At 40.8% G+C, this 16909-nt stretch overlaps 1 protein-coding gene across 1 annotated transcript in view; it reads right to left on the bottom strand.

The window, feature by feature from the left end:
* NPSR1 (neuropeptide S receptor 1) overlaps positions 1 to 12533 on the bottom strand; it is a 56572-nt gene extending 44039 nt beyond the window's left edge. Inside the window, exon 1 of the mRNA XM_041466593.1 lies at positions 12387 to 12533. Within this exon, the coding sequence (XP_041322527.1) occupies positions 12387 to 12533 (147 nt within the window). The remainder of the gene's footprint in view (positions 1 to 12386) is intronic.
* Positions 12534 to 16909: the final 4376 nt, after the last annotated feature.

The following is a 16909-nucleotide window of genomic DNA, read 5'->3' as shown; positions in this document are numbered from 1 at the left end:
TCTTGGGGTTTTTTTCAGAAAATACTTAACATGCATCACTGCTGGTGATGTTCATTTCAGTTTGGTTTGCAGTGGCTGTATATTACTTCTCTCTTCACAAAACCACTAGAAGTGTCTGTATTCTTCACTTAGTGCTAAAATGAGAGTCAGCTCTCAGCTTTCTTGTGCTGCTCCAGCAAGCTGTGAAATAACCAGCTGCCTCACTTCATAAGGAATGTTGATAGATGGGCTCCTCTGGAGAAATGGAGGAAATAAATACTTCTCTCTTCCCTAACTTCAGTGAGTCTGGGTCATTCACGAGCCCTATGAAATTCAGACATCCACTCCATGATCTAGATGTGCACCAAGACTGAAAAGGAAGCATGACCCACTAAAGAAAAGTATACTTGTGTAGCGACTGAAACGTGATGACAAAACGTCCCCTAGTGGTGTGCGCACAAAGAAAACAAGGTAAGAAAGCTGTTCCTGCTCTCAAAGCATCAGGATGCTCTGGCTGCAGGATCAACACCGTATGTGTCCACGTTTGCTTGTTTGGTGAGTGTACACCCAATCTTTACATGCTAGCTACTGTTTTAGGTTTTGTCAATGCAGTCGTTTGGGATCTTTCCATTCATACAGCAAAGCCACAGCGTGGGAGTCACAGGAAGATGGAGGAGGCAGGTGGGGGTTGCAGCTGAGGAGGGGTGCCAGGTGCTGACTCCACAGACATGGCCTCAAGGACCTGTCCTGAGCAGACTGGGGGAAGGATGCTCTCAGTAAGACCCTACCTACCTCACTGGACTGACAGAGCAGAAGCCAGGGAGAACACTCATTAAAAGCCACTATGGGTGAGCAGAAACCAGAGCTCCTTCTGTTTGCAAAGAAAATAGCTTGCTATGAGTGTGGGGAGGGAAGGTGAAATGAAAGGAATGGAGCAGGGACATGGAGCTTCCAATTTATAATTAGCTTAAGTCCCTCCTTGGCACTTAGCCTCACTCCTGGCCAGCAGTCATTGTCCCTCCTTGTCCCTCCCATCGTCCCCCCTGAGCAGCCTCTCCTGGTAACCAGACTCAGCTTTGGTCCAGGTAGGAGCCACACTACCTTGTGGATCACAGGGTCATGCAGGGAAAGCCAGACCTGATGAGGAGCAATTTGATGTTGCACTCTGAGCCTGAGCCCAGAGATTAATTTAACCAAACAATGAAGGCTGTGTAGAGAGGATTTCACTTTTCCCAGCATGGTGATTTTCACCAACATAATCTACCACTCATGTCATCTCACCTAACTTAAAAGTTCTAAAGAGACACAACTATTCTAAATTGCCTTAGTATTGTCTAGGTAATGGCAGTGTCTCAGAGATGAGTCACCACTCATCTCACCTACCTTGGAATGGGTTGTCTCCACTGAATATAGAGTGACCTAGATGAGACAACCTGTGTGGGCTAGATACATAGCTTTTAGATTAAAAAAAAAAAAAAAATCCATCTTTTTTGGGGTATCTGCAAATCTCTTGAATTTCTTAGAGACAAATTTCCTTAAAAATGTGTGGCAGAGATATGGTGGAAACTGTTTTTATGGGGATGCTTTTCTCAGTACAGGAATTGGAAGGAAATGTCTTTTAGGAAGACAATAAAATCATAAAAGATAAGATTTCACATCACTTTTGTCCTTGAAATCAATGATTTCTCCTCAGGGTTTGTTTTGGTTTTTCCATTTCAGAAAACATATTTCTCACATGAAGAAAACTAAGGGACTAGACTTGTTCCCATTTTCTTTGGTATAAAATCAGAATGGCATTTTCTTAAAAGGAATTATATTCCCATATTTTACTGATATAGATAGGAACAGAAGAAGGATCTGACACTCAAACCTTCTTATGATTCCCACTGAAGAAATAGCTATGGAGCATCAGAGGCTGTGTTAGAAGGGTAACAGAACAGTACAAATGGTCAGATTAAATCCCTTCTGCCAATTTAAAAGCAATGCCTAACAATTAAGCAATGTTAGACTCCAGAAATTAAACCAGGCTGCAAAGATAACTTAAAAATGCAAACACTGAAAATAGAGGTAAGTCTGGAAGGGCCATAGACAAAGAAATAAAGCCAAAATTTCTATTAATCTATTTGTGGGAGCTGCCATTCTGACAAAAAGGAAAAAGATCTCATTCCTGAGGATTAAGGAGCCATAACAATAGGCAACTTAAATCACTGCAGCCTCTCTCAGTCTGTGTTAACTTGCAGAATGAAAACTTCCATGATTATTAATGGGATGCCCACTGTGATAAAGACCTTTGCAGAAGCTAGGATTGCAATTCAAAATTGTCTTCATGAATTGGAAACATGTACTGGGAAAAAAGCAACCTGCTGTCCAACAAGGAGAAGTGCAGGACTGCAGAGTAGTGAGCGTAATCACACTTGGTTGGACCAGCCTTCCAAACATAAACCCTCACACGCAGCACACGTGCAAAGTGCCCCAGAATATCACGGCATTACCCTACCATGAGAGCGATGCCACCACCGCTTTGGGATCAACACCAGGCACATGTGCCTCTGCTCTAATCTTTCCATTGAACCATGCCACTCCTGGGCACAGTGCTTCAAGAGAGACACACAAACGAGATGACATAAAGGATATAGTCAGGCAGAACCACTGAATGAATCAAGCTGCTAAATCCAGGAAAAGCTGACTTTTCAGGCAGGAAAAGATGAACACAGCCTTGAGGACACAAAAAGACTAATGTAAAAAAGTAAAGGACTAATCTCTTCTTTAGATCCACTGTGGACTGGACTAAAAATCAAAACCACAGTGCAGAATTCAGGATGAAAATTTAAAAAGAAAAAGAAGGCTTTAAAATATATCATAGATAGGGAGATTGATTGAGCCAGGAAAACTTCCATCTGTGAAGGTCTTAAAAATAGTTTTTAGATTAGACAGGTAGCTGATGGATCTTTGAATTTCACTCCAGCTGAATTATCTCTACTTTTATTCATCATCTTCAGGTTGTTTAGACATAGAAGTGTTTAGTTTCATGCCTTGTTCATTCATCAAACAAAAATCCTTTCTTAATAACAACCCTGAACAAGGTAATTTACAAAAAACAATCCTCAATGATATGTTGTGCAAACATCAGAAGCATTCTGATAAACAGGAAGATACCTCCCAAACTTCTTTTGACAAGGGCTTCTTTTGAAATGGGCATTAATAATTACACTAGATGAGAATGCCATGAGAGACTATGCCATGAGAGCAGTTATTTCAGGTTAGAAAAGCTAGAGATGCTGTTGACATTATTAAGGTCACCAACAAATGAAAGTCAAGAGGATTTCCTTGGTTTGACTCGAGCCATTGCACATGCTGCTGTTCCACAAGGCTGCTGTGTTTGGAGCATGGAAGTGCTCAACATCCAGAGGGCATATTCGGGTTTTGCTATGCTGCTCCAAGATAAAAACCAGGCTTAGTCAATGAAGAAAATGCCTCTTCATGGGTGAAACGTAAGCCAGAAAACCTGTCTGAAATAGTGTGTATTTTCCTTCAGCTATAAAAAAGGCTTGTCATTTTCTTTCTTTAATAAAATTTCTGAATGCAGAGCTGGAATAAGTCTAACAAGAGGTGTATTCTGCTTTATATTTGAGGCAGAGATCACCCCTGCAAACTCCTTTAATCGAGACCATAGTTAAATCCTTTTGGAGATTTGGATAGTATTTTGGTATCAAAATGCCATCCCTCCTTCCAGTTCTCCCCAGACAACTTCCTTGCTCTGTTTTCTCTCAGGATTTGTATCCTTCTTCCTGGGGAGCACCAGCTGTGGCTGTGGAATGGGGATATACCTGATAGCCCATTCCAGTGGAGGGGCTGTTCCTCTTGTCTTGAGGTGCAAAAGCCTTTGTCTGATATTAGAGAGAAGTTGCCTAATAGAAAGAGAGGTTCAACTAGCAATGGACAAAGATTATTTGTACTTGAACAGGGACCCAATCTAAACCAGTTTAGCTCTAACTGCTGAGGCTGCTGGGGAAACAACCTGGAAAAAATAGGTTTCAGGCAAGAAATGAGCAAATAGAAAAAGAGAGGGAGGGATATTCCATGCCTGGAGTGGCTGACTGGCCCTTAATACGAGGACTGCAGGCCTGTGGTAACTTTTTGGTCCTGCTGACCTGGTATCTTTCTGCACCATCTTCTTGGTCTCCTGGGTGCAGAAGAGGCACGATCCCTCATATCACAAGCCAGTAGCAGCTTAAGTCTCTGAACAGCTTTTTCTTGACAGTTGATAAGCTCTGGGAATACACAAATGATCTTCCCTTTGGTATATTTTAAAAATTATGGGGTTAGCATAGCAGCAATTGAGATTGTAAGAGAGCTGTAATCATGATGCAAGCCAAGCAATTTTGCAAGAGTGCTCTTAACACATAAAAAGAATATATAAATCCCCCTGTTAAACTGGGTGACTGTCATGCTCATGGTCAAGTTCACCACTAGTAGATTGCATTGCACTTTCTTGAAGGAGGGGAAAAAAAGAGAAAAATCTTTTCTCATTCTCTAAAATAATCACATTAATTGCAGACCATGTAGAAAAATGGAGCAGTCTAGATTAGCAATTTTTTTTATCCTACTGTAGAAGATCTGGAATCTTGAACATTGAAAACTGAAAATGATCAGGACAGATTTGCTATTTTAACATCCTCCATTTAGGATGGAAACTTAAAACCCTTAAAAAAAAAAACAAAAAACAAAACCCAAAAACCCAAACAACAAGCCCTCCCAAAAAATAAACACCACAAAACAGGATAATTAATTTCCTAGAGGCAGATGGGTGCCATGCAGTTTGAGTGATTTCTGTCAGGGATTTATAATCAGCTTATCTCTAAGGCAAATTGCACTTAGGATTGCACTGCAACACTAAAGGGAATAAAAGAAATACAACCATTAACCCAGTTAGGGAGTTTTAAAGGTACTGGCTAAACCTCTGATATAATTAATTGAATTTTTAAATAAACAAACAAAGCAAAAATAATAAAACACCTCTTTTCCATACTGCCAGATTCCTACACAGCACAAACCCTAGAGGAGTCTTCTGGGGTCTAAGTGCTGCCTACAATTATCTGGCAGGAGGGTGCAGAGAAGATGGAGCCAGATTCTTCTCAGATGTGCACCATCTGAGTCCACAAACAAGGGTTGCAACCTGGGACACCTTGGTATGACATTACAAGAAAAGTGTTCTTCATGATGGGGGTCAAGCACCAGGATGGGAACCCAGAAAGGTTGTGAGATTTCCACCCCTAGAGATATTCAGAACTTAAATGGACACTGCCCTGAAAAATCTGGCATCATTTGGATTTGCTTTCAAGTGGTTGGTTCAGACAACCTCCAGAAGTCCTTCTCTACTTGAATTATTATGCACACACACAAGTATGCAAAAGACCTATTTTCTTAACAAATATTCTTAAAACTAGAAGATACTTAAACAGACATAATCAGATTAGTGATTTGCACACGTTGCATATTATTTGTCGTATCACAGAAACATGAACAGCTCAGATCTTTCTGGGAATCTTTACATAAATTAAAATTTGCTCTGCTAGTAAAGAGTATGGGTGTAAAGGCTACTGGCATGGAAATGGCAAAAACATAATTGTCTTAAGAAAAAGGACTTTAAAAGTATAAGATGGCATTTTTCTTATATTTATTTGAAGTCCTGAGATGAAGAATTACCACCAGGTTGAGCAGCTTAAACTGTGGGCTTTCAGAAATGAAGTGTGATGCTACTGAAGGGGTAATGACTATGGTTATGCTTTCCACCAAAATAAAGGATCTTTAATACACAAAAAAAGAACAAACTTGGTTAAACTTCCAAGGAAACATCCATATTTCTTCCTGTGCTGAAACTTTCTACACAAGTTAGATTGTGAAAAACCTCCACAACCTAACAGCAATCTGCTTGAAAAAAAGCTGTAGGTGCATTGAGTATACTTTAAATGTAGACAACAGTTCTAACTGTCAAGAAGGTAAAAGTAAGACGCACCAAATATCTTACAAGAAGAGGCACAAACAAACAGAATACTTGGGCTAGAAGTAAGATTCACACAACAAATGCTAATGACCTGAATATGAAGATTCAGATGACATTAAAATCATCTCCTAATGCTCAAGAAAAGAAAAGTTGAAAAAAAAGGCTGAAAAGTTCTTGATTCATTTGCTGATAGACCTTGTCTCAATAAGAAAGAAACATGCTCAAACAACTGGGCAGGTCACCGAAATCTTCAGCCTTAGCTGTCACAAGCAGCAGGAAGTTGTACTGTCCACCCCTCTAATACAAATATGTTTCGAAAGAAGGTTCACCATCCAGCAAGGCAAAACTGAGAAGATGTTTCTACACAGATTTCACACAAGATATTCTTGAAAATTTTGGGAAAACAATTTGATTGACACTCAAAAACCCAGGGAAAACTCATGTGAAGGTAAGAAAGACTGGGAGAAAAGAAAGTTCAAAGCTAAGTTTTATATTTTGTCATTGAAAGTGCTTCCATTATGATTGAATTTGGGAGAAACACATTTCAGCAGGCAACAAGCCCTCTAGGAGTTAATTTTTTTTTTTTAATTAGTGTGGCCTGGAATGGAGCCTGATTCAAAGTGCATAAACACCAGTTCAGCCCCAGGTTTGACTCTGGGACTGCTGCTTTCTCATTTAAATGCTACTGGTTGTGCTTGATAGCCCTCCTATCCACTGTGCAGGGGCTGCCTCGCTGAGCTGCTTTCTAACTGATTGCCTGGGCTATCCTCCCAGCCCAAGGTTATGGAACATTCTGGCAAAGCAGGGATGCGCTGCCACACGAAACCTTCACCAACACATCAAATATACTGGCAGCAGTCAGTTCCCAAGGAGTCCTTATCGTTGGAAAAAACACACAGCTGGAAGGAATGCAAGTTGATTTTTTTCTGTTCTGTTGAACTTGAAAAGCAGTTTTGTATGAGTTTGTGTCGATATGGTATTCCACTCATATGTTATGTTTATGTGTTACATAGAGGAAAGATCAATATTTTCTTCCTTTCAGACTTAGGAAAACAGAAAAGCTGAGAAAGTCTATTCACTAAATCAGGACACTTCCTCGTGGAAAGGGGCAATTTTGTTATCAATATTACTTTCTCATCTTTTTGAAATCTAGCAATTTTTCTTTTTTTTTTTTTTTTTTTTTTTTAAACCTCTCTTCTTTAAAAAAAAACCTATTTCTTAGCTCTGACTTCATCACCATGGATGAGCAGGGTCATCCCTTCAGTGTGCACAATCTAATGCATGCTAATTGCAATGATCTTTCCAACCTCAACAGCTGAACAAGCCCCCACTCTGTCCCAAAATCCTCTATCGGTGTGATGGTGACAGTCAGTAACAAATGTGATTAATTAAATTCAATTCTATCACCAAATAGTTCTTATTTTCCATTCTGTTGTGATTTGGTACAAGACAGATAATAAATGTGGGCAGTACTGTTCAGTTATTGCAGGATGTTTTACCCATTGTATTCTAGGAAAATTCGACAGAATTAGACAGATATTCCTGATTTAAATTTCATCAGAAAACATAAATTTTTAATGGCATACCATTTTTTTTGTGGAATATTTTTAATGTAGAAACATAATATTAGATCACTCAAAGGTCCATCCATAATTTTATGATTTTTGGCAGCCCTATTTAAAACTCCAAAGTGTTGTTTTTCTTAATTGCTTAAAATTATTATGTGTCTCTAATCAGTAAAATTAAAATATCTTAAAAAATGTAAAAGATTTATACTTTCTAAGCATATTTATGTAGGAGAGGCAGACAGGTGCAACCCACATGCCTGTGTGAAGCACATGGACAGCAGTATGAGGGTTGCTATTGTGGAACATCCCAAATCAGTTGGCTCAGAGCTGCTCCCTGTTGGGTTGTCATACTGCAACATCCCTTCTGTGCTGTGTTTAAGCCTCTGGATGAGGCCAGCCTGGCCAACAGCACTGCAGCAGCAGTTTCCCAAGGAGATCATTCTCAGCACAGCATCTCAGGAATAGCAACATTCATTACAGCATATTGCAGAGGCTGTGTTCGGGAGTCCCTTACACCTTATTTGTATAAACTTAATCCTCCTCCTCCTCTCCCTGACTAAAAGATTGCAAAGTTACCTCTGAATTATTTGATATGTCTATTTTCTAAAATGTGTGATTGCATTTGCAGAGATTACTCCAGAAATTTGACAGCACCCATTATTATTTTCCTATTATGCATTCAATGATGGGATGCTCTGTGATATTTGCTTGAAAATCAGAATGAGCAATAGCATAAGCAAATACTTTTCAGGAGATAAAGCGACTCCTACATTTGGATGAAAGGATAGGGACATTAGACTGTGACTTCAGCAGCCTCTGAGAACACCTGGAGCCAAATCCATGTAACTGGACAGTTCTACAAAACCTCTCAACATGTTGGTCTCCTCAGCTCTTTGCTGTTGATGGTAAATCCTAATCTTTGTAAAGAGCATTACCTCCATGGATAAGCAGCCCATGTTTTTAGAGTTGTGCTTACTTGTGCTAGGTTGTGCTGCGCTGTTTAATATCTGAGCTCCATGGGCTAAAACACACAGGTACAGGGAATGCTGCAATGTTGGGGGAGTACAGTCAAAGACATATGTTTAAAATAATTTCTGATGGTTTTGACAGGCACACAGTTCCTCCGGAAAGCTGTAACACTTCAGTGTCACTGCTGTGCTATTTCTGCATGGCACAGGGACCAGGGCTCATGGGGGAGAGGAAGGGCCGTGTCAACATTTGGGCCAGTGACTGAGGCTCCCACTTGGAAGGGGGACACTGGGGTTCCCAACAACCCTGGATGTAAGCAACAAAACCTTTGTGTCCTGCTGTACAGCTGGGGACTCTACAATGCAGGAAGCAAAATATTCTACTTGATGGATTCCCAGCTCTGCTGGGAGGTAGGAAATGATGGTGGGAACACAGTCCCACTGAGAAAACTCACAGTTGCTGCTCGCTTTCTCTTTTTGAGCACTCCAACCTTTACTTTCCTCCATAAAAGCAGGGCATCTTCTTTCTCAGCAGAGCTCTTAAAACAGAGATGATCCCTACGCAATCTTTCTGAGGGCAAGCACATGCTCCTACCATTGTGAAAACTTCTGGGCTGTTTAGTATCTGGCAGGAGGAGATGCTTCCTCCAGCCCTGACAAAGTCTCCCAAACCTTGCACAAAATCAGGCCAAACCTATTCTGAGATTCCACCTTTTCTCCAGGCAGGTTTCCGGTTTGTACCATGTCAGGTTTGCAGAGTTAAGAAGGTCCTAAAGTAGAGGAAGGCTACAGATATTTAGATGATTTCTGCTCTTTCTGGACTAGTGTATTTTGCAGGTGCTATTGATGCTTAGAGCCCTTTTACACATGGATTAAGCACACATGGAGGAGATTGTAAAGGGATGTAATGAACTCTCCTTTGGCTTGGGAGATTGGAGCTGTAATTAATACCAATTTGCACATCTGTTCTGAATTAGGTGCTGAAACAGCCAGCAGAATTCCTTGTAGTTTAAGTCAGTAACCTACCAGGATACCCCACAGAAAGGCACCCAGGAAGAAAGATGATCTGGGTTTTCAATTTGCCATAACACAGCAGCAAGACCTAAATGGCAGTGGGAATGAGGCAGCGCCTTTGCCATGAAAAGCATCAGCTCATCTTGCATGCTGAGTGATGCATGGATATACCCAGTCCAGCCCCAAAAGCTGCCATTCTGTATGCCAAGAGTCAGTTTAGTTAGCCCACATGGCTCCAAATTAGACTTCATTAGCAAAGCTTTGATGAGCAGCTGGCCCTTCTGTAGTAATGACTGCAAGAAGAAGATCTGCATTCCTCTAAGTGGAGGAAATGTTCCATTTTTGAGATAAAATAAATTAATAAAATTCCCCTCAGCCTTCCCCCCAAAAAGACAACAAAAATCTGAACTGGTAAAACATTCTCTAATCTGAAACTGTGCAGGGTTTAATTGTTAAGCAGAGGGATAGGCAGAAGCACAAATTTTTTTCTGGAAGAGAAGCATTCACAGCTCAGCCTCTCTGTCACTGAAATACTCTAATGCACATTACTTTACTTTTGTCATATTGCCACCACAGTATAACAGAGACATTAACTGGGGTGGGTACCAGCTCTCTTTTTGCAGGTCGGGAGGAAAAGAAGACACCAGCACATGCTTGTGTAGTTTGAGCAGCATGTGAGATACCCTGACAGCTGTCATTAGGTAAAATCTTTAAAAAGTCATCAACACAGGTACGGGGTGTCACTCCCTAGTCTCCTCTTATCAGTTTAGATCATGTTTTCCTATGACTGCTTTGCTAAGGTAGGTTACACCTGCATTTTCCAAGCAGAAATAGCTTGTGCGCTCTATCTGTACACAGATTCTGGGGTCAGGCTGTGTAGTGACCACTCACCCACCCTGCCTTCACAGCCAGCCACAAGTTAGAGTGTGTTTGAAAAGCCAAACCCTATTTGTAAACTACATTTTGAACACTGAACTCTGTTTTTCAAATTCATTCAGCCTTTCCCGAACTGAAACTTGAATTGTTTTAGCTACTTAACTACAGCATTGTAAAGAGGAAGACGATGCTGCTTGGCTTGCTGAAGTGGGCAAGGATGCAGCCACAACACGGGCAGAGCTGGTGGAGGATGGCCAGTGGAGTTAACAGGTGTCAGCAGCACCTTCCACATGTGGGTTTTACAGAGTGCTGAAACTGCTGGCAGGGAGCCCTGTCTTCCCTGCACTGTAATCATCAGAGCAGGTGCTTTCTCCTTCCTTTCCTACAGCTGCACCAGCTGTCACCCGTCTCTAGAGTCAAAATATTTCCATGCCTATCAACAGCTAGTAATTTATGTGAAATCAGCGAGTCTCCTTGCAAAGTTCATGCTACATGTGCCAGAGCCAGGCATCCGGCAGAGACTCAAGAGCAAGTCTAATGAGAAGCCCTCAGCTACAGAATTGTTTCCTTTAGCAATGGATGAGCATGCATGACTATCCTTAGTTTCCTAATTATTGTAATTTACTCAATCTCTCCTATTAACAAGCATTTTTCTGCCTGGGGACTTTCTAATAATGGAATTAATTGTCACTTTTACCATTATAAAATACTGCTCCCATGACATTGTTCAGATTTACAGCCCTAACTGTGAAAAGAAGAAAGGAGATAAAGAGAAAGTTGTTAAAATATTTTTCTCGTCCCTTGTGATTTTTTTTTTTTTTTTTTTGAAGAGCATTTTAGGAGTCTAACATGGAGAGGAAAAAAAAAAAAAGGAATAAAAAATAATTTTCACCCTTGAAATCCTAGGTAGGAAGTATTGCTTTAGCAATTATAAGCAGCATGTTAAAAGAGACCCTCACTAATTAAGACTGGCACTATGGATCACCTCTTTCTTCATCAGGGCTGGGAACCTGCTGTAATTCCACCGATTCCACTAAGATTTTGTCAGAGCACTACCAATCTCACAGATACAAAAATTACTTCTGAGTATATTCCCTTTTACCTCACATGTTGTCAAATGATATAAATGCCTGGATCTTTCCAGCTGAAATTGATCTCTTTGGTGCCGAGCTCCAGAAGGAATGGCAGGACACTCCTAGCCAGACTTTTTAATGACTTGAACTTGTACAACGTACCATAAAAATAAAGAGACATGTGGCATTCAGAACAAAATTAAGAAGTAGCAGCAGCAGGCATAGAAATCTGAAGGAAATATGAACTTCAGAACTTCTCCAGACTTTTTTCCTACATTTACATATTGCTAGGGTGATGTTTAGTTTTGGAGATGACTGAATACACTTCCCATTCAATTCAACAGCATTCACTACTGAATGACTCATCTGATGCATTCTTAACAACAGATTTCAAGAGACACTGCAACCCCCACTCAACTCACAAACAAACAAACAAACAAAAACCAAATTACAACCTGTCCCTCATGATTAAAAAAACTCCAAACAACAAAAAACCTGTCTCACTTGTGTACAATGTTTGTTACAGCTGGAAAATTGAAAAGAAATCCCTTATGTCAAGATGATGCATCTCAGAAATTACATTAAAAATGTGTTAAAATAATGCGAGCTTTTGACTAAAGATGCATGTATAATTACAATACCTCTACAGAAAATCAGTACCATCCTCTCTTGGAAGGGGATAGAGTCAGCTAAGACATGTAAATCTGAAGTCCAATTTCTACAAGTATTTTGCTTTTCAGTAAATGCCTCACACATGCTGTCAGCTGTTTTTGCAGGGAAAAGAACCCCAACAATATCTGGGGAAAAATAGTTAAAGAATCTTAGTTGCCTCCCCACATATGTGCTGAAAATGCTCCAAAGCTGCATGCATTTGAGAAAAGTAATGCACCCCTTAAAGTAATACCTTAAAGGAATAGTAAAAGGATCCCCACTCCTCTTCTGCCACCACTTCTGTGAAAGTCACCGTTTCAGTGAAAGTGACAAGGGGAAGATCCAGACAGCCGGTGCCTCCCTGGGAGCTGCTGCTGGCTTCTGTGGAGTTGACCTCCATCACTGGATTTTGCTTAAGTTGTCTAGGTGCTGGTTTTAGTAAGAGTTAATGCAGCCAGGCTTCTCCCGTAAAAGCGCAGCACAAAACCAGCTTCTCACTGGCTACCAGAGGTGTCGGGCTTCAGTGCAGCTGAGTGGTAGAAAAAAAAACAAAAAAACAACAAAGCCAAGCTGGCATTCCTTTGAGCTTTCTTTTGGTACAACTCTGACAACAGCCATCCACATGCTCTTCCCAGCAGCAACAGCCAGTGACAGAGTCAGCACACATGGACCCAGCCACGTGCTTTGTCGACTCTGGATTTTCTTGCACCCCCAGCTGTTAGCTCTGGAGTCAGGCACACCTGTAGAGGCATGGAGCTCCTCCCTGCACTAAGCCCAGGAGCCTGGGTATTCCACTCAGCAGCATTGCTTACTTACCTTAGCTGAGCTCAATATGATTTTGATTACCTTTAGTCTTATATCCATAAGATATAAGTTTGTTTATGGATAAGTATATCCATAAACAAACACCAACATGCTCTCCCATATAAAAAAAAAAACAAACCTATTAAGTTTGTAGGCTTAAGATACCTGTCAATATCTACCTGACTCCATAAATAGACCTCTCCCTCACCTCTGCAAAGAGCTAGAGTGTGCTGCACACCCAGGAAGGCAGTGCTTTCGTCACCATATGTAAAACCTGTCTGGAAGGGCACAGCTCCTAGATACTTGGAGGCTCAAGACTCTTCAGAATGAGGTAATCAATTATCTCTCTGTTCACAGATTTTCTGGGCACCGATCCCCCATACCCTCTGTTTTTTCAGATGTTTTTGCACATCTCCAGTGGTGTCAGCCTAGCTGTACACCAAGGTGACAGATGAGAGTGCACTCACCTTCCCTGACCAGAGCTCAAAGTCACTTGTAAATACAGCACTTGTTCAGCTTTGCGAGGATGCTCTGCCTCCATGACACTGCAATCCTAAGCAGAACTTGATGTGTTTCACACTCACACCGCACCAATTCAATCTCTCCTTACCTGCTCGTGGCAAAACCTACTCCTGCATTTATGTTGGTACAGATGGCCACGGGTGAACTCAGGAGTCATTAAACTCCTCTCTCTTGCTAGCACAGCACACCTTTTCCCCAGGTGCTGGAACAGCTTTCTCCACAACACGCCCACATCATCCATGTCCCTGATCTTCTTGGGACTGTGCCTATCCCTGCCTACATGAGCAGCAAGAGAGGGGTCACTAAAGGGCCCTCCAGCTCCCAGATCCTGTATTAATAGGGGAAATTTAGGGAAATTGAGGTCCAAATTTTGACTCTGAACCCTCCCAAGTTAGGACATGCCTGGATTTAGGCCTTTGGACCAGGTTGTTCTAGAGATTGCAGAAAATTCTGAGTGTCTGAGCAATAATCAGACTCTCCAGAAGATGCTGGAGTCGTCAGAGTCATTCAGCAGAGTAATTTAGAAGAGGGAATCAGTCTGGACCAATACAGACAGTCAGTACCAGTCACGAGGCAATCAATTCTGACTAATATGCACCAGTGATCAATATTTAACAGTGACAAATGATTCACAGGTTGGAAACATGAAATAGATTTTAAAAAATATTATAAAGAAAAAAGATAAAAAGAAATATTATAGAACCACAATATTTTTGCTGAAAAACACTGGGAAAATGCTCATATATATATTATATAAAAGGGAGGGGAATATTTTTGCATTTTTTTCTGACTGATTGTAGAGGCTGACTTTGAAATTCTGCTAAAAAGTATTTAGGTAGCATCCAAGCTTCTTGAAAATATTTTACCATTTTTTTACTCCTCTTCTTCCTTCTTCTACTATTTCTTTCTTATATTTACAGAATTCTCTTAGCTAGGGTTAAAATTTATTACACTGAACTTTTGGGTCTGGTGGGTTCTTTGCACTTTCATTCCTACAGAGCTGTTAAGCTCAAGCGTATTACAGGCAGTAAGCGGCTTCTCAGAATCCACCCCACACGCCAGATCATGTGCAGCCCTCAGGGCTAACCTAGAGTGACTTGTCTTGTGGCTTTGCCAGCTACTTTCTCTAAGTAGTGCTTATGGTGCTGCAAAAGGTTATACCGTGCGCTGCTCCAGCACTCTCCAGTCTACACAGGACTAATTCAGATTTTCCATCACTACTAGCTTTTCTGCTGGTGAGTATTTCTCAGTTACTGTCACTGCTATGTTTTGTTGAGGGCTCATTTTGTCAAAAGCTGTTTAGTCACAGAATTTGAAGCCATGGGGTGTCTGTGGTACCACATCTAGAATTAAGCTAATTCTCTAGAATAAAATACTTTGTTTTTAAACCACTACAAGTCATTAACAACTCTTTGAAACTTGGTGTTCAGACTTTTTTCCCCACCCCACTCTCCATGGTGATAATAAGCAAATTCTGAAATGAATGGCAAAATAAAATATTTTATGACTGAATCTCAAAAACTTACAAAAGGCAAGATCAAATCCTAGAAACTCCTCTGTGCTGAAAGAGTAGCTGATTGATTCCAGTAACTCACTTTGTTTTTTCCTCAGTTGGGACCTTGAAAGTCTCCGAGAACTTTCAAAGTTTTAAGAGATTGAGAAAGTTTTACAGGGAGAGAAATTCAGTGTTCTCTCTGTTTTAATGTAAAACGCTGTCCAATTATTATTGCAAGACAGTTTTTTATCTAATATATAATAAAATATGCTTCTTCCTTCTTAACCTTTAAAGTGGCTTTTTTTTTAAAGTCACTGTATTGTAGTACTGCATCACAGCATGCTTCATAAGTTGGAAAGATATTTAAAAAATCCATAAGCAATAAGAATGAATTATTTGAAAGAAGAATAGAGAGAACTTGCTTTAGAGGCCTCTTCATTTGCCGTTGCCTTTATCTCAGTCTCGGAAGCTACACACATTTTGCTTTCTTAAATAAAACCTTGAACCAAAGAACCAGAAAACCTAAGAGCATAAATGGTTCCACTGAAACGTAAAGAGAGTATTCTGTGATTGCTGTGTGTAGCAAAACTGATATCCTGCGTGTGCAGAAACGTGGGGGCAGATGTGCAATGCCTATCTTTCATCTCCCCATAGTGGTATGGCACTCCTGACTGGAAAGAAGAGGAAACCCTGTGCAACTGCAGAAAGTGAAACCAGGAGATTGATGTGGTGATGTGATGTGATGTGACATGATGTGATGTGATGCGATGATGTGATGTGGTAGATGTAGGTAGGTAACTGGAAAGAAAAGGTAAAAAAGAAAAAACAGGAAGCAATGAACCAAAGTTTTTAAAGATCAGGTGAAAAAATTAGTGATTTTGATTATTTAAGCCTGAAATTCCTGATGCAAAAACTCTGGTCTTTCCTGCACAACAGCTGTGAAATGCAGTAGGTGGAGATGGTTTGTTTTGTGCACCACGCTGTGGATGCTCCATGGCAGGCAGAGGTGCCATCACAGAGGATGTTACACTCCAAAACTCAGCAGCAGCAGGAGGAGGGACTATGCAGGAATATCAGGTTCCTCCTATGCTACCTGTTTCTGTTTCTTGACTTCCCTGGCAGAAACTGTTGTGTGGCAGTATTTCTCTGCATGATGCAGATAACCTGCCAAAAGTCAGCCAGTGTAAATATTCTAATGTGTCAAATTTTTAAAAAGATTAGGTACATCTGAAATGGGCAGAAAAAAGATCTGCTCAAGTGTATATTATTTTTTACTGAGACTTTATGATAGATTTATTTTTGTTGTATTTAGGCATCTTTCAGAGTAAAATTAAAAAAATATTTGGTTTTCTGCTCTTTGGAGCTTTGGCACCCTGGAGTAGTTAGGCATAATCATATTAAATGCAAAGAACAAATAATGGTATCAGACTGTAAGAAGAAAGAGAATGAGATATTTCTCACTTCTAAAAGAGCAGCAAGTTAATTGCTTTTCTGTAAAAAAAAAAAACATGCTTATCCAACTCTTTATATGCCAGCTTTGGAAGAGAAAGTTTAGCCTGTTCTTCCCAATGCACAGCTCTTCTCCCCAAAAGCTGAACATCTTGGGCAATTCAGAGGGACTCAGCTGCTGGCTCTGGCAGCACAGCACCACCTTACAGCTGTGTGCCCTCATCCCTGCTGCACAGGGGAGCAGAACTGACACACGAGTGACACAATTCCTGTTGTCTGTCACAAACTCATTCTCCTTTGCCTTAACAAACTGCTTAGCAACGCGTTGGGCTCCTTTGGCGCAGTGCCTCCAGAGGGATGTAGACCTGGGCATCCCAGGTAGGCAATACTCAAACAGGCTGGATGATTGCCTCAAATCTGGAACCAAAAACATCTTCATGTGGTCCCAGTGCCTGGGATGTGGCTGGGAAGGGATGCCCATGTTTCTTGACTCTTGTAGGTCATTG

The sequence above is a fragment of the Pyrgilauda ruficollis genome, unplaced genomic scaffold, assembly GCF_017590135.1.
Source record: "Pyrgilauda ruficollis isolate IOZ18807 unplaced genomic scaffold, ASM1759013v1 scaffold2, whole genome shotgun sequence".
Classification (NCBI taxonomy): Eukaryota; Metazoa; Chordata; class Aves; order Passeriformes; family Passeridae; genus Pyrgilauda; species Pyrgilauda ruficollis.
The sequence above is the reverse complement of the archived record's forward strand: the minus strand, read 5'-3'. Positions and strand labels throughout refer to the sequence as shown.